This window comes from Oncorhynchus kisutch, linkage group LG23, assembly GCF_002021735.2.
Source record: "Oncorhynchus kisutch isolate 150728-3 linkage group LG23, Okis_V2, whole genome shotgun sequence".
NCBI classification, from domain to species: domain Eukaryota; kingdom Metazoa; phylum Chordata; class Actinopteri; order Salmoniformes; family Salmonidae; genus Oncorhynchus; species Oncorhynchus kisutch.
In genome coordinates this window covers 8,248,704-8,269,884 of record NC_034196.2, presented here as the reverse complement: position 1 = coordinate 8,269,884, position 21,181 = coordinate 8,248,704, and the positions used below count along the sequence as shown (strand labels likewise).

Sequence of the window (21,181 nt, the reverse complement as noted above, 5' to 3'; positions counted from 1 at the left end):
TTTGTAGCGTCATACACAAGAAGACTCGAGGCTATAATTGCTGCCAAAGGTGCTTCAACAAAGTACTGAGTAAAGGGTCTGAATACTTATATAAATGTGATATTTCAGTTGTTTATTTTTTTGATACATTTGCTAAAAATAAGAATAAAATATTTTTCACTTTGTCATGGGGTGTAGATTGATGAGGGGGGGGGGGAAACATTTAATCCATTTCAGAATAAGGCTGTAACGTAACAAAATGTGGAAGAAGTCAAGGGGTCTGAATACTTTCCGAATGCACAATACATTGAACTCAATGTGTATTTTTCACCATGTAAGGTAGAAAACAAGCTTCTTGGTCCATGTGCTGGGATATAAGGGGAAATGGTGTATTCTTATTTATCAGGATGCCTACACCTCTGCTTTTACTACAGTTGGTGGCAGCATATGACTCTCCAACCCAGCTCCTCTTTAAATGTTACATTTCTCCTATTTTTCAATGTAACCACGTCGGCTGACATTCTCTTTAAGTGTTTGAGAACCAAATGCTTTTCCCTCCCCATCATGTAGACCTTGCACATTCCATGTGATAAGTTGGAATTTTCTATACTTGTATAGAATCAAAGTTAACCTTCTCTGTTCTGTCTAGTAAAACATATTAGCTGACATGACATATGGCGGTGGGCATTCCATAGAATGGGAGGATCATAGAATTAATACATAGTTATTGTATACATTACATATAGTATATAGAGCGGTGTGGGCATGTGGGCTGAGCAGACATTTAACGAAAAACATTTTGAAAAAGCACAACAACAAAAAACACAAAGCAAAATACGATAAAGGTTTGGGTCAATTCCATTTCAGTTGTTTCATTTCGGATGATTTCAATTCAGGACCTGCACTTAAAATGAATTCATATGGAACTGAAGCCAACGCTGCAAATGTGATAAATCAAACCATGTCTTCCTCTCACTTCCAGGTTCTTCTCCAGGAGCAGAACATGGGGATCCGTTATAAGTTTAACGTTCCCATCCAGAGGACAGGAAGTGGGGACAATGAGGTGGGCTTCTCCTGGCACCATCTGGCCTGGTCCGACTGCTCCACCACCTGCGCTGGAGGTATGCAACTGCAACAACCAACCACATGCCCATATATGGCTTTGACCTGGTCCTGTTCATTTGGCACCAAACAAGAGAGAACATTTTGAAACGGGGTACTTGAAGTAATCCAATGCTCCCAGTCCGATAAAGAAGCACATTTTTTGCTTTCTGTTGCAAAACGCTATGGCTATGTTCAACATTGTGCCCTACGGAACACAATACTGTAAATATGGAGACTGTGGGGAGCATGGGTTTAGGTGTCAGAGATCTATGGCTTTTTAAAAGTGCTGTTCTAGCTATCTGGTAATGGAATATGGTTACACACTGTCGACATTTTATTGTTTTCTTTTCAATAACAGTAGCTTTCTCCAACATGAGATACATTGTGTCTTGTGTGTCTTTCCAGTCCGGACCAACCAATACTTATCGAAATACTGGAGAATACTGTGGGGTAACCCAGTATGATAATTTCACATGGGTTTGTAGGATCATAACTTTATTGCTTTCTAAATGTAATTTCAGCATTTAAGTCAAACTTAATATGCGTTTTCCATATTTAAACCAGGCACATGAATATGGTGTAATTTCTATGAATGAGCTGCTTTGCATATCTTCGGGTTAACCAGGGCTAGCTAGCATACAATCTGGCTTGCCAGAGATACTACGGTCTGCCGCTCGAAAACCCTTGTCCTACTGCATACTGAAACCTCCTCACTCTGAAACCACAGCGAAATGTCGACCACTGCCTCAAGAATGACTAAACCAACTAATTTTAACCCCAAAAGCCATGGGCTTTTATGAAGAAATAAATACTGTTCCTCTCCAGCTGTCGAGCATGGCCACTAAATGCCTTCAATATTCGAACAAAGAACACATACACAGAACTGAAAAAGACCCCAGAATAGAGCTCCTGGGAAAGGAGATACAGATATCATATCATATAGATGTTTATACCGTAGCATAATATGTATATGACATTTTGGCTTTTGGGACTTTTACAACATATCAAAATCAATATAACAGATCCGTACGTTTTGGATGTGGGCCTTCAAATCATATAGCCATTGAATTTAGCTGACGCTGCTAATCGTAACATTTCATTTAATGCATCCCAGTGCTAACACAGCCTTTTAAAAACACCTTCGGGCATCCAGGCAACTTCACTACCCTCTCCAAGCATGATACTTTAACACCAATCCATATATCAGCTGTACTATGGGTGTGTATACCACTATACAAATGCCACTATACAAAGGAAAGCAGGCAGGCACGCACTCACACTGCAACAAAGTGAGGACTTGGCGTCGGTTAAAATCGAGGCGGAAGAGAGCCTGCTAAAGCTGCATTAGATGGCACAATCAACATAAATGGTCTATCACCGGGACCATCCGATTTCCCCAACTCACCTCCTTGGTCAGTGTGCTGCTCGCACTTCGAAAATCCAAAGGGGGAGGTTCTAAGGGTTCTGCTAGGTAGTGACGATGGACGGAGAGATCAGCCAATTAAAATCAGCGGTTGTGTCGTCCGCTCCTGCCACAGACTTCCAGTCAAGTCCCGTTCTGAGGCGCTTGGAAACCAGACGTCTTGGCAGAGCAAGAGCTGGTTGGTGGGCAAGATTAGTATGGTGTAGGTCCTAGGATATGTCCCATGGGACCCCATACACACACACACACACACACAGAGAGTTGGGTGACAGCGATACGGTCGTCCTCAGACTCTGCGCCAGCAGTCAAAGTAAAGAGCTGCTCCGTAAAAGTTTTTTTTTTTAAACCAACATATCCTGTAAGGCACCAGGCATTTACACATCTGGGTTTACCACAGACTGAGACCATCCCTTAAGTCTCCACCCAAACACAGACACACTGCACCGTAGGGAGCTGCCTGCTGCACTCTGGTTCATGTGCAGGAGAATAAGAAGGTGATTTCGGTACTGTATTTTCTTACATTTTCAGGAATCCAAAGTTAATCAGGGAAATGGGTGTTGTGTGTGTGTTTGCTCCCCTTCTCAAGTCAGGGTTCCCAGGAAGTGATGCATCAAACAGGAAGAGGCTGGACAATAACTGGGTGTTGTGCGTTCCCTTCTCTGTTAGGTTCTCAGAAGCAGGAAGTGCTGTGTAAGCGTCTGGATGATAACTCGGTGGTGCAGAACAGCTATTGTGACCCAGACAACAAACCTCCGGAGAACCAGAGGTCCTGCAACACTGAACCGTGCCCTCCGGAGTACGTACAGCAAGACTTTCATCTACAATACAGGGCAATACGGTTTAATTCAATACTATACAGTGGCCATGTACAGTATCTGCCCCCCCAGAGTATGTAAGACTACCAGTCACTCTCAACCAACATCACATACAATACAATGTAATACAATGCCATGCAATACAACACAATTCAATACAATGCCATACAATACCATATACAATGTAATACCATACAATGCAATACAATACAATACATTACAATACAATTCAATACAATACAATACAATACAATGCAATACAATACCATACAATACAATACAATGCAATACAATACAATACAATGCAATACAATACAATGCAATACAATACAATACAATACAATGCAATACAATACAATACAATACAATGCAATACCATACAATACAATACAATGCAATACAATACAATACAATGCAATACAATACAATGCAATACAATACAATACAATACAATGCAATACAATACAATACAATACAATGCAATACAATACCATACAATGTAATACAATACATTACAATAAAATGCAATGCCATACAATGTAATACAATACAACACAATACAATATATTACAATACAATGTAATATAATACAATACAATGTAATACAATACTATACAATACAATGTAATACAATACCATACAATGTAATTCAATACAACACAATGCAATACAATACAATGCATTGCAATAGAATGCAATACAATACAGTGATCACGTACAGGACCTGCTCCCCAGGTAAGACCCTCAGACTCTATTAACCTAATGTCCATCTTGGAAAACAAAGATATCCTGCTAAACTATGCTGGATGGGTGTACTGTATGCTACCTTGGCTCACAGGAAATGCTAATACTGGTGTTGGACCACTTATTACATACAACCAGAGACCAACCAATAGTCGATAGTGGGTGAAGTGGGTTCAGAAGACTACACAAGCATTTAGGCCTATCCTAAGCTCCAGTTAAGACTATTTCGTAGAAAAACGATAACGACTTGCTATATTAATTTGCCTTCAAGGAGTCCCTTAGCTGTAAAATGTGTTTTGAAGAAAATGCTAAAATAAAACGATGATTTATAACTTCATATGTTAACTCTTTTCAAAGCTTGTTTTATGCCCAAGAATGAAAATGCTGAAAATGACCACCTGCGTTTAATTGTATTGGCTAGCTTACGCTATGAACCGTCGAGGGATAATGTACGCACGAGCGCGTGTGTCCGTCTCTGTGTGAGTGAGTGGTGAGTGCACGCACGCATCCTTGAGAGTATATGTGTGTGTGTGTGTGTGTGTGTGTGTGTGTGTGTGTGTGTGTGTGTGTGTGTGTGTGTGTGTGTGTGTGTGTGTGTGTGTGTGTGTGTATGTGTGTGTGTGAATGTGTGTGTGTGTGTGTGTGTGTGTGTGTGTGTGTGTGTGTGTGTGTGTGTGTGTGTGTGTGTGTGTGTGTGTGTGTGTGTGTGTGTGTGTGTGTGTGTGTGTGTGTGTGTGTGTGTGTGTGTGTGTGTGTGTGTGTGTGTGTGTGTGTGTGTGTGTGTGTGTGTGTGTGTGTGTGTGTGTGTGTGTGTGTGTGTGTGTGTGTGTTGTAGCCAAAAACGCTTAGCCTCTCTGCAAGGGCTGAGGGAACGGTCAGACAGAGTTCAATCATGTCTCAGATGTTCAATTGGAAAAAAAAAAGGATGAAATACTTTTGGCCTATGGGCTGAAGCCGTCTGCCAACAGTGATGTGTATATTTGGGTGTAGATGAATAAGTCGTTACGCTTAGATGGGCATCTGTAATGGACTGATATGAAGCCCGTTCCTGGCTTCACTCAATGCCCAAGAAAGCTATATTTGAACTCATCAGCTCACTCCATTAATAAGGGCCAGGTTGACATAGGAACAAACACTATCTGTGAGTATTCAGCTTGTTAGTGGATTCCTTTTCTTCTCTACTCTCGGACAGCCCTTGTTGCCCGTTGCCGTATCTAAGTGAACTGCTACAGTTTTCCAATCAGGAAGGCAAACAAAGTGTCCACAGTCAGGGAGAGTACTGGATCAACATGAGCGTGTAAACATGATTGTTTTAGAATACCCAGCATGGCATGGGCGGGGGCGGGGGCGCGGGGGGGGGGGACCCAGATGTTGGGAGACAATGTTAATTCTCTGTACATTCCTGTGGAATGACGTAAGCCGGATCAGGAATGTAACGTCTCCCAGTCGCTGGATGTCTGTATCGGCTGTGTTCTGACAACATGTTGTGTAGTTTGAAAAATGTGTTGCCCTTAAAGGGAATTAGTCTTGGCAGTGCACAAGAAAATATTTCCTCCAGAATATACAATTGAAACGTATTATCCCATTTGTGATACTGCATAATACTGGGGGCCATATGAAAACACATCTGACCCATATGGTTCCAATGGGACTGTCCCATTGTTGTTCTGTTCCGGTCGTTGTTCTAATGTTGGTGATCGTGCTGTTGTAGGTGGTTTATCGGCGACTGGTCGGACTGTGGGAAGACGTGTGGCGGCGGGATGCGGACTCGGACGGTTCTGTGCATCAGGAAGATGGGGCCTGCCGAGGAGGAGACCCTGGAGGACAGCCACTGTCTGACGCACCGACCAATAGAACGAGAGGCCTGCAACAACCAGTCCTGCCCCCCTCGGTGGGTCACTCTGGATTGGTCAGAGGTAGGAGAAGGACCGCCTCTTTTTACATCCCAGCGGGGGGAAAAACGGGGTCTTTTTTTTCCAAACAGTTTTGTCCACTGGGAATGCATTGCGGGACAGCAGCAGTTGTAATAGGGAACTAGAAATGTTTCATGTAGAAAAAAAGTCAAAGGTGAATAGTTTTATTGAGCTCGTCTGTTCTTCCTTCTGCTCCCAGTGCACGCCCAAATGTGGCCCTGGGTTCAAGCACCGCATTGTGCTGTGTAAGAGCAACGACCTGACCAAGACCTTCCCGCCCGCCCACTGTCCGTCCCACAGGAAGCCTCCCGTCAGGACCCGCTGTAGTCTGGGACGCTGTCCGCCACCTAGATGGATCCCAGGGGAATGGGGACAGGTAGGATTGGCTCCCCCTTCAGAAATCATTGCTTCCTTTCACTTTTCATTGCTTCACTATGTCTTGAGACCAGGATGTCAACGTGTTTGTACCAAAGGCAGGTAAACGAAGCTATTCTAAGAAGAACAGACTCCAGATCCCCTGTTTTGGTGAACAGCCTACAGAATTTATGGCTTGATCATAAACTGGGGTCCCTAGAGAGCTGATCACGTGTGCCTGTCTGCCTGTGTTGTGTGTGTGTGTGTGTGTGTGTGTGTGTGTGTGTGTGTGTGTGTGTGTGTGTGTGTGTGTGTGTGTGTGTGTGTGTGTGTGTGTGTGTGTGTGTGTGTGTGTGTGTGTGTGTGTGTGTGTGTGTGTGTGTGTGTGTGTGTGAATATGTGCTGCGGCCCCAGTCAGATCTCAACCATACCATCAACACGTGTCTGGCCCCTGTGCCCACCGGGCCACCAGGCTTACCCTCCCTTCAGATCAGGCTCTGTGGAGCCTCACATCATAGCCTGCATGTCATCTCCTCCCAATTAGACTGCCTTTATTAGGGCCCAGGCCGGCCCTGACAGATGGCCCACGTCAATGGAGGGTCTTAAGTGGGATTTGAACCAGTGACCTTTTGGCCTCCGGCAGCGAAACCGGGGAGTGAAGCACGACCTTCACAACAAGCTGCCCTTTCTATGGCTCAGGGAGAGGAGAGACAGGGGTGAGAGACAGGAGGAGAGGAGAGGGTGAAAGGTGTAATTATAGAGGGGGAGGGAGGGGGAATGAGAGGAGGGAGAGAGGAATGGGCCAATGGGAAAGAGAAAGAAAGAGATAGAGAGAGAGGTATATACATCTCTCCTTGGCCAGTGCGTGAGAAAGTCCTTGGTCTAAACAAACTTAAAGCTCTGGTGTTACTGGTATATATTAGACCCAACAACCCTGTTGTTTGATGGGCTGATTGAAGTGGGAGCACCGGGTGATGTTGTTATGAGAACCTGGGACCAGAGCCCATGACCTAACCTAACCCCCCACAGTTCCTTTAATACCACAACAAAGTCCACCACAACCTGGTTAGGCCCCTAAATAACATCCAGGTACAGCTAGAAGCCTTCTACTACAGAACCTGAGAAATGATCTCGTTACAGACAAGTAAGAGAAGGGAAGGGGGGAAACCTAGTCAGTTGTATAACTGAATGCATTCAACTGAAACGTGTCTTCCGCATTCAACTCAACCCCTCTGAATCAGAGAGGTGCGGGGAGCTACCATAATCGACATCTACGTCTTTGGCGCCAAGGGAACAGTGGTTTAACTGCCTTGCTCAGGGGTAGAACGGCAGATTTTTACCTTGTCAGCTCGGGGATTCGATCGAGCAACCTTTACGGTTACTAGCCCAACGCTCTCACCACTAGGTTACCTGCTGCCCCAGAGAACTACTACGGTACAGATAATAACATTGACAGGAGAACTGTTATGTTGGACTGATAACCCTGGCTGATGTACAGTAGTTAACTAGATGTTTCCAGCTGATGCAACTAACTGCATGTCTCTTGTGTCTATAGCTGGTCGCTACCATCTCTCGGTTCTAATGTAAACCACCTGACTGCAGTCTGACTGATGCCCATTAAATAATTACTACTGTATCACATTCCTCCCATAATCGTCTGTGCATGTCGAATGTTCATTCTATTTATTTCCATGTTCATTCTATTTCTCTGCACGTTCACTCTATTTCTCTGCATGTTCATTCTATTTATTTTACATGTTCATTCTATTTATTTTACATGTTCATTCTATTTCTCTGCACGTTCATTCTATTTCTCTGCACGTTCATTCTATTTCTCTGCACGTTCATTCTATTTATTTACATGTTCATTCTATTTATTTACATGTTCATTCTATTTATTTACATGTTCATTCTATTTCTCTGCACGTTCATTCTATTTATTTACATGTTCATTCTATTTATTTACATGTTCATTCTATTTCTCTGCACGTTCATTCTATTTATTTACATGTTCATTCTATTTCTCTGCACGTTCATTCTATTTATTTACATGTTCATTCTATTTATTTACATGTTCATTCTATTTCTCTGCACGTTCATTCTATTTATTTACATGTTCATTCTATTTATTTACATGTTCATTCTATTTATTTACATGTTCATTCTATTTATTTACATGTTCATTCTATTTCTCTGCATGTTCATTCTATTTATTTACATGTTCATTCTATTTATTTACATGTTCATTCTATTTATTTACATGTTCATTCTATTTATTTACATGTTCATTCTATTTATTTACATGTTCATTCTATTTATTTACATGTTCATTCTATTTCTCTGCACGTTCATTCTATTTATTTACATGTTCATTCTATTTATTTACATGTTCATTCTATTTCTCTGCACGTTCATTCTATTTATTTACATGTTCATTCTATTTCTCTGCATGTTCATTCTATTTATTTACATGTTCATTCTATTTCTCTGCACGTTCATTCTATTTCTATGCATTTCATTCTATTGCCATGCATTTCATTCTATTACTATGCATGTTCATTCTATTTCTATGCATTTCATTCTATTTCTATGCATTTCATTCTATTTCTATGCATTTCTTTCTATTTCTATGCACGTTCATTCTATTTATATGCATTTCATTCTATTTCTATGCATGTACATGCACTGTATGTTTCTGTGTGTTCGGACTCAGTCACTTACACAGTTCAGGAAGGCCATTCTACTTATCTTGGCTTTTCAACTCTGTCCTGTCTGTCTGTCTGTCTGTCTGTCTGTCTGTCTGTCTGTCTGTCTGTCTGTCTGTCTGTCTGTCTGTCTGTCTGTCTGTCTGTCTGTCTGTCTGTCTGTCTGTCTGTCTGTCGTCTGTCTGTCTGTCTGTCTGTCTGTCTGTCTGTCTGTCTGTCTGTCTGTCTGTCTGTCTGTCTGTCTGTCTGTCTGTCTGTCTGTCTGTCTGTCTGTCTGTCTGTCTGTCTGTCTGTCTGTCTGTCTGTCTGTCTGTCTGTCTGTCTGTCTGTCTGTCTGTCTGTCTGTTCTGTCTGTCTGTCTGTCTGTCTCTGTCAGTCACTCACTCACTCACTCACTCACTCACTCACTCACTCACTCACTCACACTCTCTCTCACCTTTCTCTTAACGGTGACTTAATAGGATGAGCTACTGTGTCCGTAGTGATTAGTCAGACTCGCTGGGGGGGGGGGGGGGGGGGGGGGCAGTGGGAATCTGCACACTCAGACTACGCTAAGCTAAGCTTGGCCCATAGAGGTAACCTTTTGGTTACTGGCCCAACGCTCTAACCGAAAGGCTACCTGGCGCCCCATTTTCAATAAACGCCATCCACATTACACTGCCAGACAGCAGTAAAGGGCTGTTTGACTGTGCATAGGACTCCGTCACTATAGGTTATAACACATGGGTGTGAGTTTTAACAGTGTGGCCTTGTTGAGGGTGAATAACTCTGTGTCTTTTGACTGCGGTATGTGGTTAATAATGTGGTTCAGTGTTTGGCGCAGTGTGATTGATAATGTGTGTGTGTGTGTTTCACCACAGTGCTCAGCGCAGTGTGGACTGGGCCAGCAGATGCGGACGGTGCAGTGTCTCTCTTACACGGGCCAGCCCTCCAGTGACTGTCCCGAGGGCCTCAGGCCCACTGCCATGCAGCAGTGTGAGAGCAAGTGTGACGCCATGCCCATCGCCAACGGTGACGGTGAGTACAGAACACACGCACACACACACACTCACACATACACACGGATCCCTCACCCACCGATCAAGCCGTATGACCTAAACACGGTGGGGTGACACAACTCTCACGGAACCACACCACATTCATCTCCCCATTGAGGTTGAGCTGGCTGCGGTTCAGAGCAGCCTGGACCCTCTATCCTCTGCCTGCTATGATGGATGTGTGTTAGGATGCCTAGGGACAGGACCAGGCAACATGCCGATGGGGATGAATGGAAACGCTGAGCAGGTGTGTGGAGACGCTAGCGGCTAATGGGATTAGCTTCAGGCTAATTGTCCCCGTACAGACAGACAGAGAGACGGATAGCAGTGAGAGCATGTCTCCCTCCCAGGCCACAGCCCGATAAGGCATTTAGAGGTTCTGCCCTGTTCTTCCACCAAACTGTGTCTGTGGTGGTGGGGGGGTTGTTATTACATTGTGAAGGGTTGAGAGAGAGAGATTCATCTGGCCTAGCCTCGGACTACTACTACAAGCCCACACTCAAGACAGATGGTAATGGTTGCTTATGATTATTCATCTGTGAAGGAGCATAAGAACCAGGTCTCTTTTACAAAATACGTTTTACCTCAATGAGACCGACCTGGATTGATACATACGATGTAAGAAAGAAGAGAAAGAAGCTGATCTTGCACATAGCGGTAAGAGGAGGAGCTTAGAAAGCCCGAATAATAGTCCTTTTTACAAAACGGGGCCAACGGGATTAACAGAAAAGTGCTCATGTGAAGTGAGATAGTTCTAGACATGGTTTGTCCTCCATACTTATTCATATAGCACACATATATAGCACACACACTATCTCTCCCAGGGAGGAGAGAACGGCGGGAGCCTCACAGCAGGCCATCCGTCAGCTGGAACGTACCACTACACAGCAACACGGAGGGGAGATTTATTAGGGCCGGTTGTTGTAAGAGACAAGAGAAACTTGGAATAGTCCACAGTGTTTCTCGACCTTATTGTACCAGGGACAGGCTCGGAGGACCGCTTATATTAAATCTAACAGCTAAGACCTGACTAAATAGGTGTCAGACAATTATCTCTGGGACCGGTGCACCTGCCGGAGGTTAGAACCACTGGTCTGGAATGCATTTAATTCATTTGAATCCAACAGCAATATTACAACATGGACATGGACATGGACACACACACACACACACACACACACACACACACACACACACACACACACACACACACACACACACACACACACACACACACACACACACACACACACACACACACACACACACACACACACACACACACACACACACACACACACACACACACACACACACACACACACACACACACACACACACACACACACACACACACACACACACACACACACACACACACACACACACACACACACACACACACACACACACACACACACACACACACACACACACACACACACACACACACATAGACATTGTCATTCCACTCTTCTTGATCTTCTTCTTTCCTTTATCTCGTATCTAACTTTTGTATTTTTCTCTCCAGAATGCAAAGACGTAAACAAAGTGGCATATTGCCCACTGGTGCTGAAGTTCAAGTTCTGTGGCCGTGCGTACTTCAGACAGATGTGCTGCAAGACGTGCCAAGGACGCTGACCTACTGAGAGAGAGGGAGGGAGAGAGAGAGAGAGAGAGAGAGAGAGAGAGAGAGAGAGAGAGAGAGAGAGAGAGAGAGAGAGAGAGAGAGAGAGAGAGAGAGAGAGAGAGAGAGAGGGAGAGAGAGAGAGAAGGAAGGAGCTGGAGGGGAAAGAGCGAGACAGACAACGGGAAGAGTGAAAGAAACGCAAGACCAGTAGAAGAGGAGGAGGAACGAGGATTAGGAGACACTGGGACAAGAGAAGAAAAGAGGGATTTACCCGTTTGTTACACCTGCTACGCCCTCAACCCCCCCCCCCCCCCCCAGCCCCATCATCACCGTGGAAACCTAACCACTGCTCAGCAGACACGCTGACACAGACGTTTATTGCCGTCACTTCTGTGAAGTGGGAACCTTAGAGGATTATTGTTACTGATGTTATTTTTTATTATAATAATAATAATGAATATTATTTGTATTATTTTATTGTCGTCTGATTGTTGTCGTTGTTCGTCGCCGTTGTTGTTTTTTGAATCCAATGTGCTGGACACGTCACACATCGAGCGGAAGCACCGCAGGGATGTAGGGAGTAGCCACTGGAAGGGGGAGAGGAGGAAGGAGTGTAGCTTAAAAATGGAGGTGGGGGTCGTAATGTTGCTCTACGGACAGACAGACAGACGTCGGCTCCAGTGCACAAGCGTGCGTGAATATCCCATAAATTACACCTAAACACTCCCACATCATCAAACCCACCAGTACTGTAATGAACTCCTGGTCAAGACGTCATCGCCCGTAGTGTCCTTCAAGCGTTTTGTATTAAATCTGTCTGCGACTATGCCACGTGTTGTCAGTAGAGTCCTGGAGGGCGATGAGATGACAGAGGGCATGTTTCTAAAAAAAATGTTCAGTGCTGGAACCAGAAAACGAGGTGCTGTGTGCCACTTCCGTGTTATCAGAGGAGCTGAACACAAGGGCGGGGGGGGGGAGTGCTACGGTCAGATCATTCTTTTGTTATATGTTGGCGTCTCTTCTTTTCTGTCTTCCAAAAAGGAGGGGTGCCTTCGTCTTAAACAACACTCACGTTGTGCCAGAACCCTTAAGGAGGAGGCCCATTGCTGGGGCAAAAGAATGGATTTGTGAAAAGGTCCCTAATATTGCAAACTGCACCATTTGTCAATGAAGTAGTGAACTGGCTTTGAAGGACCTTATTGTTGTTACCATTATCGTTATTATCATGTAGTTATTATCATGTAGTTCTTATCGTGTAGTTCTTATCGTGTAGTTCTTATCGTGTAGTGGTTGTACTCCACCTCCAAATAGCCTCATCAAAAGGCATTGGAGACAGTTGCTGTTCGTGAACGATACTGTAATCAAAGCCGGAGGTCCTCTGTATCAGCTCCATAGCAGTGTATGTGTAGGGCTGAGGTTTCATCAGCGTGGGAAGAACGCACAGCCTCTTCAGCACTGTGGCTGGAGTTAAGTGAAGGGCCAGTACTCGCACACACACGTCCCTCCCAGCAGACCACGACGTGTTGCCAGACCACGCAGATCCGGTCTGCCACGGACAGACTACCTCCAGATACTGTCACCCCCCTCTGCCCCCCACCCCCATTCTTCGAAGAGAGTACAAAAAGCAAATAACAGAATATTATGCAACTCAATGGTGCTTTTTCTTCTTTTTTATTCCGGTGGAATACTGTTTGTTTCCGTTGCCACCTCCTCGTTTCCTCTTCAAGTGGGAGGCCTTTCCTGGCTTCACCCTGGCTCCCCCAGGCTCTTCTCCCTGGCTCTTCACCCTGGCTCCCCCAGGCTCTTCTCCCTGGCCCTTCTCCCTGGCTCTTCACCCTGGCTCCCCCAGGCTCTTCTCCCTGGCCCTTCTCCCTGGCTCTTCACCCTGGCTCCCCCAGGCTCTTCTCCCTGGCCCTTCTCCCTGGCTCTTCACCCTGGCTCCCCAGGCTCTTCTCCCTGGCCCTTCTCCCTGGCTCTTCACCCTGGCTCCCCCAGGCTCTTCTCCCAGGCTCTTCTCCCTGGCTCTTCTCCCTGGCCCGTGGTGCTATAGAAACGGGTGCATTCACTCCCCACTACCATACAGTGACTATAGGCTGGATCTGTTCGGAGCAATATGAACACTAAGACAGTATCTATGTTTGTTAATGCCGGCAATGTTGTTGTTTGTTTCAAATGATCTCTTCTTACCTCACACTGGGAACTTTCATTGATGGCGAGGTATCCGTGGAGTAACCTCGCACACCCAAACACAACACCGCCACCCCTGACCCCTGACCCCTATACATGGAATTCCAGCCAGTTGTATCCTGTATTATTCCTAGCCGTGTCAAACATTCCTCCAATGTAAACCTCACCCAAGTGACATTGCTGCTGGCGTTGGTTCGGGGGTTTGTGAAAAGGGACCGCCACCTGTGTGTGGAACTGACCCACAGTTCCAGACAGCCTCAGACCCCTATGGAGCCATGCTGCGGAGGATAAACCAGTAGGACTTAACGGGAGTCATAAACGGACCACGTGGGGACTGCCACAATCATACGACGACTACGCTACTTTTGTTTTGCTGCTGCTACTTATTTGGTAGCCACCTCCACATTGAACCAGGACGTTTGGACATTAGTGGATACGATGAAAACGAAAGCATTTGACACGTATTGAACTCCACATGCTGGGGCTTCTTCCAGGGCTCTCTCGGTGTCAAATCCGGAGGCTTGAAGTAACAGTTTATTGGCATTGGGACACAGAGCCGACAGACGGACAGAGAGACAGACTGACTTGACAGAGGCACTCTAGAAGATGCTCATTCCAACTGGTACTCATAGCTGTGAACTTGGACGTTATGAATGTCACGTTGCTTTACCACCTTCAAGGGCAAGAGAGACATGAAAAAGAAGAAGCATTATTTGATTAGTTGCGTATATTTTATATTCAGTATTAATGTTGGTACACTGTTACTAATATTTTTTTTTTTACATTGAAAATGAAATGCTAATTTATTGCCATGTGTCACTTGTCATACATTTGCTTCACTGCATGCGAACATAACGTCAGTCTCGTGAAAAATAAATGCAGTGAAATTAGGGCCCCTTCACCGAACTGATTTAACGTAGATACATTACGAAAATAAAGAGAGCAGCTTCCGAAGAGACTCTGCGTTAAGATGGCTTCTGTTTTTCCCTGAAGTGTGTGAACAAACCGCTTGTGTGGTGTCTGTGTTTCAAGGTCTGAAAATCTTCTAAGGACGTTCTACGACTCTTCCCGAGGCTCTAAAAGATTGTGTGGACAGATTTTCATTCTGAAGGTGCTTAGTGGACTGAGTTTGACATTTCTTGCTCTGGCCCAGTAGTAACACCCCTGATTCAAGCAGTATGTTATTTCAACTCCGGCTGTTAAAAGCTTTGGCCACCAGATGCAATTTGATACTGATCAGTCCATTCACCAAGTACTGGGAACCTGAGGCTCTTAACACCTGATGGCAGCACACCAGAATACTGAACCCCCGGTTAATAGCGACTAACAAGTGCATCTATTCACTGCAGTATAAGGCTACAGCATGCAGAGCTGCGCTAACCAATCCTAGACACCCTTACTTCGTAGTGATACACGTGTGATTTCCCATACAGGTCACCTTTGGTTACAATCGGGGTGGAACTCCAGTCTGTATGATCTGACTACTAGTACCTTCACCCCCCCCACTGGGACCTGCTGAGGCTTTCTCTAGGCCTCCTTGGTAATGAAGTCTAAATAAACCCCATCTACCCCAATTGGCTCATTAACACCTGCTCCTCAGGATAATCCACAGCCTCCTGTTACACAGGCAGAAAGAAAGACGGGCTGTTATGTCTAGCGTGCGCGTCCCAAGTTTAAAATGCCTATGTGTGTGTCTGGCTAGGCTTCTGTCCTGCTGGCCAACTGCAGGGGTCTGTGATTACATTACCCTCGAGGAGGAGAGAGAGGGGGAAAGAAAGGGACAAAGAGGAAGAGGAGTAGAGGCGAGCGAGGGATGAGGAGGACGAGAAGGAGGAGAAGACGATTCGCAGAAAGAGGGAAAAAAGGTGAGACGGTTCAGGCTGAGGGATTCAACAGCTGCTCTCCAACTGACACGTTATGCACGCCAGCGACCCCGGTTCGGCTGTTTACATGCCTGGGTTGTCAGCAGCCACAACAGAGAGGAGCGCCGAGGTCTACAGACAGAAACAATGACATTCCTCATATCACCATATCACTACAAACACCATATACGGCTCCTACGAAGCTGAAATACGATTGTATGTACAGTGCAGTTCTGGTGGTGCAATATGTTAGAGGGCTAGGGGCAAGCCCAGCTCCATTTTGGGTTTGTTTACTAAAGGAATGTGCTTGTATGAAAGGGATCCACCGTTGAAACAAATATGTGTGTTTTCCAGAAGCAGTCAACTGCATAGCATGCGTCGTCAGGGGAACAGACATTCTCGACACAGATCCATGACACGATTGACAAGTTGGTGATCCTTAAAACGTTATGTCCCATTGGGCACTCACCGGTTGAGTCAACGTCGTTTCCACGTCACTTCAATTCAATTACGTTGAACCAGTGTGGAACAGAAGTTGAGGGTGCTGGTAGGGGTGCTGCTCCAGGCATAGTATCGTTTAACTCGTTATCCAGCGGCACGTGGGCGATGTGACATAAATCAACAATGACCGTTTTCATTCGTCTGCAGGACAAGATGGCGCCTGGTTCGTCTCTCACACACACCTCACCAGATGCCTATCTCCCCCCTGCCAAGTTCCTCTCCTGGACTCAGTAGCCTGTGTACAGCGGTAGTCTTACCTGATACAACAGAAACACAAGCATATGTTATGACACTCACAGACTCCCTCACAAACCCTGTAGGATGCCTACGTAAATGCTTCAGAACGTTCTCTCTCTCTCGCTCTATCTGTCCACGCCTGTTGTCAAGGCTATAATATTAGTCCCCGTGACATATTCCGTGTGTGTGAGAATGAACGTGCTGAAGGGGGTTCCCAGCAGGTTGGCTGTCTGAAGTGACAGGGGTCTGTGGGAGAACTGTGGCGGCCGCTGACGAAGCGGTGCGCCATAGACTCCATCCTCATCCACGCTCTACTCTGTGCATGAACACACAGTTATAGACAGTGAGAAAAGCCATTCCCCCTCGTTAGTTAAAAACACTCTCGGGGCATTTAGACACACACACACGCACTCACACCCCCCCTCCTCACACACATTGCTAGCACGCCTACAAGTGCATCTCCATCAAAGCCTCCAAGAAGGTATTTGTGACTTTAAGCTGCCTCTCCTGGCAGTGTTTGGATCAAGACCCGTGGCTGGTTCTAAGCCTCCTCACCTCTGGACCTGGGAAACATCCTAGTGCCAGATCCTTCCCTGACAGAAACATAGATCGTAGCCTGGCAGGGAGCCAATTACGGCAAAGAACGGGCCTGGATTCCAAAGCTGGATCTAGACAGCCGTCGTTGTCGCTGCTGTGTGTTAGTGGTTTTCTTCTCTACTAGACGGTGTGAGGATTAACGTGACGACAAACAGCATCTCTTCTCAGAGAAGAGAGGACAGCAAGAACCCCCCCCCCCCGTATGGCTGCCTGCAATCAAAGCTACAGTTGAAGTCGGACGTTTACATACACCTCAGCCAAATACATTTTTCACAGTGCCTGACATTTAATCCTGGTAAAAATTCCCTGTCTTAGGTCAGTTAGGATCACCACTTTATTTTAAGAATGTGAAATGTCAGAATAATAGTAGAGAGAATGATTTATTTCAGCTTTTATTTCTTTCATCACATTCCCAGCGGGTCAGGTGTTTACATACACTCAATTCATATTTGGTAGCATTGCCTTTAAATTGTTTAACTTGGGGCAAACGTTTCATGTAGCCTTCCACAAGCTTTCAGGTTGAGCGGCCTTTCAGGTTAAGTCGATATAGGACTCGTTTTACTGTGAATATAGACACTTTTGTACCGGTTTCCTCCAGCATCTTCACAAGGACCTTTGCTGTTGTTCTGGGATTGAATTGCACTTTTCGCACAATCATTTCTTTTGATTTCCCCATGATTTCAAGCAATAAGGCACTGAGTTTGAAGGTAGGCCTTGAAATAAAACCACAGCTACACCTCCAATTGACTCAAATTATGTAAATTAGCCTATCAGAAGCTTCTAAAGCCATGACATCATTTTCTGGAATTTTCCAAGCTGTTGAAACTTGTACATTTCTGTGTACATTTCTGACTCACTGGAATTGTGAAATAATAATAAGTAATAATAATAAATAAATAATGATAATAAGTAAAATAATCTGTCTGTAAACAATTGTTGGATAAATGACTTGTGTCGTGCACAAAGTAGATGTCCTAACCGACTTGCCTAAACTATAGTTTGTTAACAAGAAATTTATGGAGTGGTTGAAAAACGAGTTTTAATGACTCCAACCTAAGTGTATGTAAACTTCCGACTTCAACTGTAGCTGTGATACTCCTGGTGTCGCCGATGAGAGTCTGAAGTGCTTTGGACATGATTCTACTTAAGCTAAACAGCTCCAAAAGGTGTTGGAGACCGGAGGCAGTGCATGTGTGTGTATATGTTTGTTTCTGAGTGTGTCTCTGTGTGTGTGTGTATTAAGTCCAGCAGGAATGTATTTGGTTCGGGTAGGTCATCTGCCGTTGCCCAAGCCTGGCCTGGTCTCTCCTGGGGTTAGGCCCTGTTCGCTGCTCTCTCCCATAGCAGACAGCCAGCCAGACTGAGTTATTGTACAGAACAGCAAAGGATGGGATGTGGGGCTGTTGGGGGGGAACATCTGTCCACCTCGTCCCTCTCACCCCACATGCAAGGACAGTCCTGTAAGTTATATTCTATATTCTCAGCCATGAGGTGTACTGCAGGCAATGTCAAGTTTCAAGTTTTATTGTCAGATGCACAAGTCCTCTAAAAAAAAATACAAATAAAAGAAGAACACGAGAAAGCAAGTGAGCGTACCACACTGAGTGGACAAAACATTAGGAACATCTGCTCTTTCCATCACATAGACTGACCAGGTGAATCCAGGTGAAGGCCATGATCCCGTATTGATGTCACCTGTTAAATCCACTTCAATCTGTGTAGATGAAGGGGAGAAGAAGTATTTTTAAGCCTGGAGACAATTGAGACATGGATTGTCTCAATTGTCTTATGTTCTTGTTGTTTCGTGCACTCAGTGTATACCTGTTAGGGTCAACACCCGTGGGTAAATCTAAAAGTACAGCAATAACAAAGGATGGAAAACATCGGATAAGTGCTTTCTCACTCTATTATATAATGATACTACAGTATAGTATTAAAGTGATGCAGAATGCTGCTGAACAGAAACGTCTTTGTGTGTCTCCGCTGTAGAACACGAAAGTGAATCCGCACACATAATGTTCCCAAAGTGTTCAATAAGGACAACGTTTTGACCCCAAACAGAGTCCTCGTCTCTCAGTGATTGCCCTGGTTCCTTTGCCCTAGCTGTCCGTACAGCAGTTCACCTTCAGAGGCGTCCAGTTCCATCATGTCCCATGTCCTATCATGTCCCCTGTCCTGTCGCCATGCAGAGGCAGCCAGGTAAGTAGATTAGGCCCACAGCGATTCGATAGCCAATCACTTAGCCCCATGGAGTTGTGCCAAGAGAGAGTGTTTGAGCAGCCCCGGGGGTAGATGAGTTGTGTGTGTGTGTGTGTGTGTGTGTGTGTGTGTGTGTGTGTGTGTGTGTGTGTGTGTGTGTGTGTGTGTGTGTGTGTGTGTGTGTGTGTGTGTGTGTGTGTGTGTGTGTGTGTGTGTGTGTGTGTGTGTGTGTGTGAGATAGCCAGCAGTAAGGACTCTGAGTTCCCACAGTAGTAAAGGGACGTTTTTTTCCTGGCCATCACATCTTTATCCCCATCAGAGATGAGTTATACAGGCCGTCCTCCTCCTCTACACAGCTAATAACAGACAGCAGCCTAATGGGGATGGATGATGATGATGGGACTTTGTGTACTGTACGGTAGGGTGTACGGCTCTCCCTGCGTTTAGTGCTCTCGGTTGCAGTTCTGCTTCACTGTTATGCTGCACTTGATCTGTGTCTAGTCCAAGCTGCAGCTTAGTGAAAAATGTAGTATTTTCTTCCACCCTGGGAGTCTCAAATGGTTTTCATGAGACTGCATAGATAAAACAAAATGACACCATAGAATAAGCACTGCAGTGACACCATACATGGGGAGTGAGTCCTAGGCACGTTTTCGTCCTTTGGAGGCTCCTTTTACTACTTCCATCTCCTTTATCGGTGTCTTTTGAATGAGGCTGATTCTATTGGCTAATAACAGCCAAATATAGCCTCCATATATAACTGGCTAATACTGTCACTTAGACAAAGTGAATGAGGCCATATAGCAGGCCATATAATTGTCATCAACTGATTAAGTGATTCAAACATAACAGTGGAGGAGTAACACTACATTTTATGGGGTACATGTGGACTGTTACCCTCGGTACTGTGTGTTAGAGATAACACCTGTCCTCCAGGTCTCTCTGGTTAATTCCGTTTCATTGTAATTACGATATATACAGTGGGGCAAAAAAGTATTTAGTCAGCCACCAATTGTGCAAGTTCTCCCACTTAAAAAGATGAGAGAGGCCTGTAATTTTCATCATAGGTACACTTCAACTATGACAGACAAAAAATCACATTGTAGGATTTTTAATGAATTTATTTGCAAATTATGGTGGAAAATAAGTATTTGGTCAATAACAAAAGTTTATCTCAATACTTTGTTATATACCCTTTGTTGGCAATGACAGAGGTCAAACGTTTTCTGTATGTCTTCACAAGGTTTTCACACACTGTTGCTGGTATTTTGGCCCATTCCTCCATGCAGATCTCCTCTAGAGCAGTGATGATTTGGGGCTGTTGCTGGGCAACACGGACTTTCAACTCCCTCCAAATATTTTCTATGGGGTTGAGATCTGGAGACTGGCTAGGCCACTCCAGGACCTTGAAATGCTTCTTACAAAGCCACTCCTTCGTTGCCCGGGCGGTGTGTTTGGGATCATTGTCATGCTGAAAGACCCAGCCACGTTTCATCTTCAATGCCCTTGCTGATGTTAGGCTTTGTTACTTTGGTCCCAGCTCTCTGCAGGTCATTCACTAGGTCCCCCCGTGTGGTTCTGGGATTTTTGCTCACCGTACTTGTGATCATTTTGACCCCATGGGTGAGATCTTGCGTGGAGCCCCAAATCAAGGGAGATTATCAGTGGTCTTGTATGTCTTCCATTTCCTAATAATTGCTCCCACAGTTGATTTCTTCAAACCAAGCTGCTTACCTATTGCAGATTCAGTCTTCCCAGCCTGGTGCAGGTCTACAATTTTGTTTCTGGTGTCCTTTGACAGCTCTTTGGTCTTGGCCATAGTGGAGTTTGGAGTGTGACTGGTAACAAGTTCAAACAGGTGCCATTAATACAGGTAACTAGTGGAGGACAGAGG

The 21,181-nt window shown here is 45.0% G+C and overlaps 1 protein-coding gene across 1 annotated transcript in view; it reads left to right on the top strand.

The window, feature by feature from the left end:
• The window catches only part of LOC109868198 (A disintegrin and metalloproteinase with thrombospondin motifs 6-like), a 205,942-nt gene extending 191,095 nt beyond the window's left edge, over positions 1-14,847 (top strand). The window contains 6 exon segments of the mRNA XM_031803091.1: positions 962-1,100; positions 3,173-3,302; positions 5,777-5,981; positions 6,178-6,354; positions 9,898-10,054; positions 11,606-14,847. Coding sequence (XP_031658951.1) covers positions 962-1,100; positions 3,173-3,302; positions 5,777-5,981; positions 6,178-6,354; positions 9,898-10,054; positions 11,606-11,715 — 918 coding nt within the window. The 3' untranslated portion in view covers positions 11,716-14,847.
• The last annotated feature ends 6,334 nt before the right edge of the window (positions 14,848-21,181 follow it).